This window comes from Phoxinus phoxinus, assembly GCF_949152265.1.
Source record: "Phoxinus phoxinus genome assembly, chromosome: 2".
NCBI lineage: Eukaryota > Metazoa > Chordata > Actinopteri > Cypriniformes > Leuciscidae > Phoxinus > Phoxinus phoxinus.
In genome coordinates, this window is record NC_136877.1 from 49,438,856 (window position 1) to 49,448,855 (window position 10,000).

General features: G+C 39.1%; 1 protein-coding gene across 2 annotated transcripts in view; it reads right to left on the reverse strand.

The window, feature by feature from the left end:
- Window positions 1-10,000, reverse strand: part of pacs1 (phosphofurin acidic cluster sorting protein 1) — a 66,121-nt gene that overhangs the window by 14,332 nt on the left and 41,789 nt on the right. The window contains exons 10-16 of one of the 2 annotated variants that reach the window (XM_079604725.1): window positions 9,207-9,300; window positions 8,183-8,266; window positions 7,760-7,881; window positions 4,676-4,805; window positions 2,758-2,862; window positions 1,036-1,142; window positions 647-801 (exon numbers count right to left, since the gene is read on the reverse strand). In XM_079604725.1, the coding sequence (XP_079460851.1) occupies window positions 647-801; window positions 1,036-1,142; window positions 2,758-2,862; window positions 4,676-4,805; window positions 7,760-7,881; window positions 8,183-8,266; window positions 9,207-9,300 (797 nt within the window). The remainder of the gene's footprint in view (window positions 1-646; window positions 802-1,035; window positions 1,143-2,757; window positions 2,863-4,675; window positions 4,806-7,759; window positions 7,882-8,182; window positions 8,267-9,206; window positions 9,301-10,000) is intronic. The other variant, XM_079604726.1, reaches the window with a different exon arrangement.

Here is a 10,000-nt window from a genome sequence, read left to right on the forward strand (position 1 = left end):
GCGCGGATCCGATGCGCGGATGATGGGGAGCAGGAGGCGGCCGGGGGAGCGAGACCTGCTTGGCGGTCGGGAGGAAGAGCCCGAGCAGACTCATCACGGAGGTTTACAATAAAACTCTGTCTTTTCAGTTTCGAGTCAACTAGTAGCCTATTGTATGGATTTTTTCTGGCCTCTGTAACCGGTAGGAGTGGCCTCGTAGGGCAGCGAAGCAAGTGCATTCTGGGAGTGGGTGTCTTTCATCCACATAAGCCAAAAAAAAATTTTCTGGCTTTTCTCAGTCTAGAAGGCACCAACTTCTGAACTAGTTCTGAACTAGGCAATCCCGGCCGGACATGTCCAGGAAAAAGAGGACCTATGGGAACCCCTACTACTCAGCTTTCTCCACTCTTGAGACAAAAAATACAGAAATCTCTCGTTTTAGGAGGACATGAGGGGGTTTTCTACTGATACAAAGCTTAACGCTAATCAGTGAATTATCCCTTTAAAGGTTTGAGTTTTCCTCATTTTTTTAAATGAGGCATTAAGATTATTATTATTTTTTTCTCTTTTTACTCAACTTTAGCATGGGTGTGTTCACTCATGCCAAGCACTGTATATGTGATGTAATGGTTATTTCTCGATGATGTCATCAGGTGTGTTTTCTTACCCAGAGGCACGACCAGGAAGCGAATGTGATTGAGCCAATCAGAAGTCTTGTTGGCCAGCTGAGTGACGAAGAACTGCAGGACTGATCCCAGATAACTCTGAGCACCGACCACTGCGACCTTCACCGGCCGGGGCATCGACGAGTTACAGTTACAGCTGCGCACACACACACACACACCTCTAATCATGACACCGGGCCAAAGTTCATCTAAAGCTCGACCGATTGACTGGTAAACACAAACACTTCTTAATTTATAAATGCTTGCATTGCAGTTTTATTTCACCGCTCCATTCGACTGTGTTTTGCTTGAATAAATGCTGAAGTGCTGAAGGTGTTAATCGTGTGTGTAGTGTGTTTTGCGGAGTCGTTTCTGTGATTGTGTGACTTACAACTTCTGAATGCGTGTGAGGAGAGCCGAGAGAACGGCCTGGATCTCTGCGCCCGAACACGTACACACCACTGGATGCTTCTGAACCTGCAGCTGCTCTGCAACATACTGACACACACACACACACACACACACACACACACACACACACACACACACACACACACACACACACACACACACACACACACACACACACACACACACACACACACACACACACACACACACACACACACACACACACACACACACTTCAGATTTCTGTTCATGATTACAGTTTGCTTTTTTACATGCGTGTATATACAGTATAAACACACACACACACCCACACACACACACACACGCAGCTCAAGAACGGAAACCTTGAAACAGGTTCCAAGGTGCAGGCGTTGAAACAAACAAAAAAAAAATGTCAGCATAAACTTCAAAAACGCAGACGCTGTGCACTAGGGCTGGGCAAAAAAATCTATTTTTCGATTAATCGATTTTTAAAATGTAGTCGATTCAAAATCGATTCTCAAAGGCCAAAAATCTTTTTTTTGCCCCATATTTATTTATCTATCACCCCAAAAGCCAGTATTAGTTTTCCTACGGTTCATAGGCTTGCAGCCTCCATGTTACAGACAATGCTAGTTTTCTCTTAGACACAAAATAACCTGATCCTGATTGATCAAGGCATGTGACTGTTCTGACTTGTCCAATATTCAGCATAAATGTTTCATCTTGCATCAAAATCCTGTCTATTCACTGTGTGCATTTGAAGTTGGGTTTTAATATATCCATGCAAGTGTACCTGAAATAAAAAGAGTTTAATATACAGTTTTGTGGCTCTTAATTTCTTTTTATTAATTAACCAATTGTAAACTTATGTTCACCGTTTTAAAAATAAATAAATATAGGATTTGTATTAAATCTATATTCATCGAGTCGAATCGGAAATCGAATTTAGAGCTTGCGATCGCAATCCAATCGAATTTAGAGCTTGCGAATCGCAATCCAATCGAATTTAGAGCTTGCGAATCGCAATCCAATCGAATTTAGAGCTTTCGAATCGCACTCCAATCGAATTTAGAGCTTGCGAATCGCACTCGAATCGAATTTAGAGCTTGCGAATCGAAATCGAATCGAATTTAGAGCTTGCGAATCGCACTCGAATCGAATTTAGAGCTTGCGAATCGAAATCGAATCGAATTTAGAGCTTGCGAATCGAAATCGAATCGAATTTAGAGCTTGCGAATCGCACTCCAATCGAATTTAGAGCTTGCGAATCGCACTCGAATCGAATTTAGAGCTTGCGAATCGAAATCGAATCGAATTTAGAGCTTGCGAATCGCACTCCAATCGAATTTAGAGCTTGCGAATCGCACTCGAATCGAATTTAGAGCTTGCGAATCGAAATCGAATCGAATTTAGAGCTTGCGAATCGAAATCGAATCGAATTTAGAGCTTGCAAATCGAAATCGAATCGAATTTAGAGCTTGCGAATCGAAATCGAATCGAATTTAGAGCTTGCGAATCGAAATCGAACTGATACCCAGCCCTACTGTGCACATGTGTTCAGTCTATAGGTCTGTGTGTGTTTGAATATATATACGTGCGCAGACGCGTAGTCTTTCTTTACAAATGTACCTCACCAAATTACACACAAACGCAAGCACTCACAGAAAAAAACACTAACACACACACACACAAACAAACAAACAAAAAAAAACACACATACCTTTCCTTGCCAGTCTGTGCCATTGATCAGGATGAGACTTTCAGGAAGAGCAGCATCAGACAACAGAATCTGATTCAACTGATCATAGACAGCCTTCCTGAGGACCTGCACACACACACACACACACACACACACACACACACACACACACACACACACACACACACACACACACACACACACACACACACACACACACACACACACACACACACACACACACACACACACGGATGAGTCAGCTGAACATGAATAATTCACAGTGACTGCAGAACAAGATGAAACACTGCATTAACATTCCTTATTTAAACCTCGGAAATGAATGAGGAATGTGAGAGAATCCGAGGAGAGCCACGGATCTGAGAAACACTCGTTTACACAAGCGCTGAACACATACCACGGTAAACCGCGGGGCTGCCGTTAAAATATTAATTTCTCATCTCAATTTTAACTGATTCTCATTTTGATGAACCAATATCTATTCCTAAACCCAAAAGGCCATTGCACACTGAGTTCGAAATTCGCATCCGAAATTTTCGCACGTTAAAAAATAAATACGACCTCACGTTATGTAAATCACGCTTGCACACTGCCTCCGAAACTTTCGTCCGTCATAAAAAAAATCGAAACGGGTTCGATTTTCTGCGTTTTTCGCATCCGTAACTAGCAGTTTGAATGGTTTTTTGACAATTCAGAGCCACCGAATCACGAATACGAAAAAACGCATACGAAAATTTCGGACTCAGTGTGCAATGGCCTTAAGAATCATCTTTTAGTGTATGCTGTCTTCAGTTGATGCAGAAACAAAAACATTATTTCTAGCATGTAGCTTGTAAACGATGTCACGCAACGTCACACTTACTTCAGAAAAGCCGCTCAATGTCCATAAACTCGTTAGTCAAGGAGACCTTTGCTAAATATATGTACTTTTTTATACATGACAGTTGTAGTGCTGGGTAACAATTAATCACATCCAAAATAAAAGTTTGTGTTTACATAATATGTGTGTGTGTACTGTGTATAATTATTTTGTATATGTAAAGTATACACACACATGCATGTATATACTTAAGAAAAATGTGTTATTTATATATAAAATATTTACATTTATATATAATATAAATTATATACACAGTATTTACATGTAAATATTTCTTAAATATATATACATGCATGTGTGTGTGTATTAATATATACAAAATAATTATACAGTACACACACACTAGGGCTGCATAACGATTAATCGCATCCAAAATAAAAGTTTGTGTTTACATAATATATATATGTGTGTGTGTGTGTGTGTTAGGGCTGCATAACGATTAATCGCAACTAATCGTTTGCAGAATAAAAGTTTTCATTTACATCATACACATGTATATATTTAAAAAATATTTACATTTTATAAATCGATAAATCGATTTTTTTCTTAAAATTATACATGCATGTTTGTGTGTTTAAATATACATAATTATTATACACAGTACACACACATATATGATGTAAACACAAACTTTTATTCTGCAAACGATTAGTTGCGATTAATCGGTATGCAGCCCTAACACACACACACACACACACACACACACACACACACACACACACACACACACACACACACACACACACACACACACACACACACACACACATATATTATGTAAACACAAACTTTTATTCTGCAAACGATTAGTTGCGATTAATCGTTATGCAGCCCTAACACACACACACACACACACACACACACACACATTATGTAAACACAAACTTTTATTTTGGATGTGATTAATCGTTGTCCAGCACTAGATATGTATGTAATGTACCTGATAAATATTAAAAATGAATAAAACTCAAACTGAACTGATCAAGATAGGAACGGAGTGTAACTGTAAGCTAGTGAATAACTGATGTGCCGCTGTACCTGAGTGCTGTGTCCGAGCTCAGGTGATCTCTCGCTGTCCGAGCTGTTGGTTCGCTCACTCAGAGGTTTGGAGAGCTGTCGATCTTTCACAGGAGTGCAGCGCTTACGGGGTGTGTGTCCTCCATCCAGCCTGCAACACACACACACACACACACACCATCATTTCTGTGCACTTTCTGACTGTAATCCTAGCCTAGCTGCACTGCAGTCTAGATCAAACCTGCTTGGTTACGCTTACAAACACACATGCGTTGTTGGGGAAGCTACTCTCAAGTTAAAGTTGTTAAGATTCATTCAAGCTAATCTTCTGAAAAAGTTGGGATGTACAACAACATAATGCAATACGATTATGACTTCAAAGAGGATTGTTTTATTTTGTAAATCATCCAAAGATACAAATAATACACTAATATATATATATATCTCTCAAACTGACTGTCAAGGTGCAAAATTTTGGCCGATAACCGATAATTCTTCATATTTGAAAGCCGATAACCGATAATTCTTCATATTTGAAAGCCGATAACCGATAATTCTTCATATTTGAAAGCCGATAACCAACAATTCTTCATATTTGAAAGCCGATAACCGATAATTCTTCATATTTGAAAGCCGATAACCGATAATTCTTCATATTTGGAAGCCGATAACCGATAATTCTTCATATTTGAAAGCCGATAACCGATAATTCTTCAAATTTGAAAGCCGATAACCGATAATTCTTCATATTTGAAAACCGATAACCGATAATTCTTCATATTTGAAAGCCGATAACCAACAATTCTTCATATTTGAAAGCCGATAACCGATAATTCTTCATATTTGAAAGCCGATAACCGATAATTCTTCATATTTGAAAGCCGATAACCGATAATTCTTCATATTTGGAAGCCGATAACCGATAATTCTTCATATTTGAATGCCGATAACCGATAATTCTTCATATTTGAAAGCCGATAACCGATAATTCTTCATATTTGAAAGCCGATAACCGATAATTCTTCATATTTGAAAACCGATAACCGATAATTCTTCATATTTAAAAGCCGATAACCGATATATCGGCTGATAAATCTAAATCCAATTTTTTATATAATTTTTGAGAGACTGATTACAAAAACAAAACTGTCAAGCAAACAATTAAACCTTCGCTAAGCCACGCCCGAAAACCACCACTGGCCAATCGTGGCTTAGCAACCGTAACTAGGCGCAGGAGGTCTGGCAAGCTTTCGAGCAGGGGAAACATGCTGAAGTGCTGTGCGTATGGATTGTGCAAATCTGATACCCGGTATCCTAAAAGTTTGGACGAGGGGGGTGGAATATTTTTCCTTCCCGAATCCTAAAAGCCGAGGGGAGAAATGCCGGCGTGGATCAAGCGGTGTGGGACGCCCCATTCACAACTACATAATAATAATAATAATAATAATACATTTATTTTGTATAGCGCCTTTAAAAGTTGTTTTCTCAAAGGGCTTTACAAGCAAACAACAGAGTAACTACACACTTTAAATACAAAAATAGTCCTAAAATAAAATGTTTTAAGAAGAGATTTAAAAGTCACTAATGTATTTGCTTCCCTGATGTCGGCCGGGAGAGAATCTACATGTCCAGTCCACAGGATGAACAAAAACACTTGGAAATGCTTGGAAATAATGACGTTTTGTTCATAATGCATATATCTGAACGTAAAATAAGACGATTAAAGGCAAGACGGAGGCTCACTAACATACTTTACAATATATTTCAGCATTGTGTTAATCGACGGCCCGTTACCCCGGAGTACCTTTACCCCAATCCGATCGCGGCTCTCCCGGTGTTAGTGTTATTCCACAAGATTTATGGATAAACTGTTTGATTTATAATTATTAGATTATTTTCACATGTCACTTACCCTGCTCTGCATGAACACAGATGTTCCTCAGTTTGTGTGTTTCCCATTTGAATGGTCAGTGTATGAGGCGCTGCTGCTTGCGCTGGGACTATAGGCTTTAGCTTCAATTTTGATTAAATTATTCTCTAATCGGTTGCATTATGTCGTGGATATATCCCTCGAATGCATGCAGTCCCTTCTGTCTCGCTCTCTCAGATATTTCACCTGTTCGCCAAAAATGACCAATTATCTGCTTGGGAATGACTGACACCGCTGCATACACACTGATAGACGTGCCAGGCGCGAAAGCTTGTCAGGCGTAGTAACAGTAACTAAGGAGGGCGGGGCTTAGCGAAGGGTCAATTATAACTTGTAACTTGTATAACTAAGTGTATTTTCCCTTTTTTTAAGTGATTTCAATCAATTCAAGAGCATTATGATGACCAGTGCGCATCTGAAGAGTCTCAGCTGGAGGAAATCATACATTATTTATCGGCTTTAAGATATCGGACAACATTTCTCATCGGGCCGATAACCATAACATTAAAAATGAACATGTATTTTGGGGCGATATATCGTGCATCCCTACAAAATTGCTAAAGATATAACATCAATGCAAGAACAAAATGTATGCAACTTATATTGGAAACACAGGAGTGGTGAAAAAACACACTCTTAAACCTGTCGCAACATATTTAATCAGATCACAGACTTCTTCTGTGTGATAAACGGCTATACTGACACTTTCGGTTTGATTGACAGATGCTTTGCCAAAGCAATGGGACGTCAGTGATCTTTCAGGTTCATTACAAAACTGTAGCGGGACTGATTCAACTACGGCGGGTCATTGTTATTCAATCAGATGTTGACTTTTGATATAGAGTGAAATAAAGCTGGTCAACTCATCAGTTTAATGAGGATATAATTCTCCTGTACGTCCGTTAGCCTACATGACCATCAGACGATCTCTTCTCAGTGAACATTGCGGCACAATAGATGGCGGTAATGTTAGTTAGTGATCTATTAAGATGACGCGCTACTTGTTGGAAAAAGTAGTTAGCTAGTGGAAAAGCTACACGGTTTCAAGAGCAACTGAGATGCTGTCAAGCTACTGGAAAACATAGTTAAGCTAGTGGCGTCGCTACTTGTTGTTAGTTACTCCCCAACACTGCATGATATGTGTATTACTGTGAGGTGTGTGTTGGTGGGCTGACCTGGGGGACGGCATGGACTGAATCTCATTCTTGCCGGTTTTTAAGGGTGTACGTGGTTTTTCAGCCACAGACACTGTTATACAGGGGCCGACATCAGCGAACAACTCCTGGTCATTCAGTTCCTACACACGTTCAACACAACAGAGCGTTAAAACATAATAACCAGAAGAATTCAAGTCAGGCAAGTGAGCATAATACACACTGAGCCCGGAGGAATGAGGACGGCGTGAAAATGTGACTCTTTATGATTTTTTGCTTTGAATCAACTGGTGTTGTTAGTGTAATAAACACTTTTTTGACAAATGTTTTGCTTGAAAAGTGTACTTGTACTATCTTTATTTTAAAATAAATGACATTTGGTTTGATTTTTTCCATATATAATGTAAATATATGCATGCTCCAGAGTGTATTGGTGTGTCTCACCAGCGTGTCGGTCTCGGACAGCGGCTCGTCCAGGTTACGGCTGCGCGAGTGTTTGAGTTTATCTGACGGCGGCTGCTCCCCCTGCTGGACACACACAGGAACTACAATCACAAACACCATACACACACACACACACCTACTAAGGGTGTCCAATCCGACTCCTGGAGGGCCAGGGTCATCACCTACACCGGGGTTTATCTCCAGCACATTGCCTGGACGTTTCTGACCGCCTTGATCTGGTTCAGGTGTGGTGAATCAAGGCTAAACCATGCAGGACGGTGGCCCTTTGGACACCCCTGTACTTTATTTGTTATAATTTTGATGGCTTACAGATTATGAAAACCACAAATACAAAATTTGAATATTGTGAAAAGGTTTTCATAAGCTGTGAGATTCCATAATCATCAAAATTATAACAAATAAAGGCTTGTAATATCTCACTTTGCATGTAATGAGTCTATATAATATATTAGTTTCACCTTTTAAGTTGAATTATTGATATAAATGAAATTTTGCACCATATTAAATTTTTCACCTGTAATATATATGTGGTATACATTAAAAATATAGTATAAAATATAGTATGAAAATAGCAGTTTGGTGTCATATTTAAAGATTTCTTTAATACCGTAGTTTAAATGCTCCTTTAAATCACTGAAAGAAACGGATTCAGACGGGGATTGAGGAACCCGCTCTGAACGACTCTGTGTTCATTCAGAAAGAAATGAATCGGACTGATTCAAAGTGACGAAAAGGCCCTTCAGTGACATCGAGAAGAGAGAAGACTAATGCGTATTACCTTATAAATGTTTTGATGTAAAAATACTTTCTTCTGTTCCAGATTTAACACAGAGACTGGTTTTACACGCGTGTGTGTGTCGAGCTTTTAAACATCGCTCAGCTCAACATGTCAGCTTTAGGCCGGAGTGCTCAGGAAATCTGAAACTCTTGTGTTTTGCAATGTTATTTCCTGATGCGAGTGTGTGTGTGTGTGTGTGTGTGTGTGTGTGTGTGTGTTACTCACGGGGCTGACGGCGTCTCGACTCAGACTGCCTTTACTGTTCAAACTGCCGATCTCTGTCTGAGAGCTCGACTGGGACATGCCCTCGAAGAACGGCCTGGAGAACACACACACACACACACACACACACACACACACACACACACACACACACACACGGTTTGTTAAAACATAAATAAAAAGAGATGAACACAGCACTGGCAAAGCTGCTCTTCTCTCAGTTCGGTGTTGATTTCTTAATGCTACACGCAACACCATCCGTCTATTGATCATTATTAAATATCACACAAAGATCAAAGTCATAAAGTCATAAATCAGTGAACACTTCTTCATTCTCAGTTACAATACATGTCAAATACACTCCAGCTTCTTGAAGATCTCTCGCTCAGCAACAGCCTTAAAAGTGTCAATGCAAAAAAAAGATCACACAAAATATGGAATATAGCAGAGATCATACACTCCCCTTTAGGTCAGGTGGTTTATTTATATGTTGAATAAGCTTTATTTTTATATAGTCAGTCTTAGTCATTTTGTTATGGGCTTTTGTCATTTTTATTAGTTTTTTGACATTGTTTTTCCTTAAACTACTAAAACTGAAATAAAAATATATGTAAGTACTTCAGCTGCAATTTTAGGCTTTTCATCTAATATTTATATATATTTCCGCTTCAATAGTTAGTTTTATTAACAATAACACTGTAAAGTCATGAATGTTTTAAAAGACTACATTTTTAGTCTTGTAAAATTAATAATTTAAATGCTTTGACCTAAACCATGCTGTAGCTCAATAACTTCAC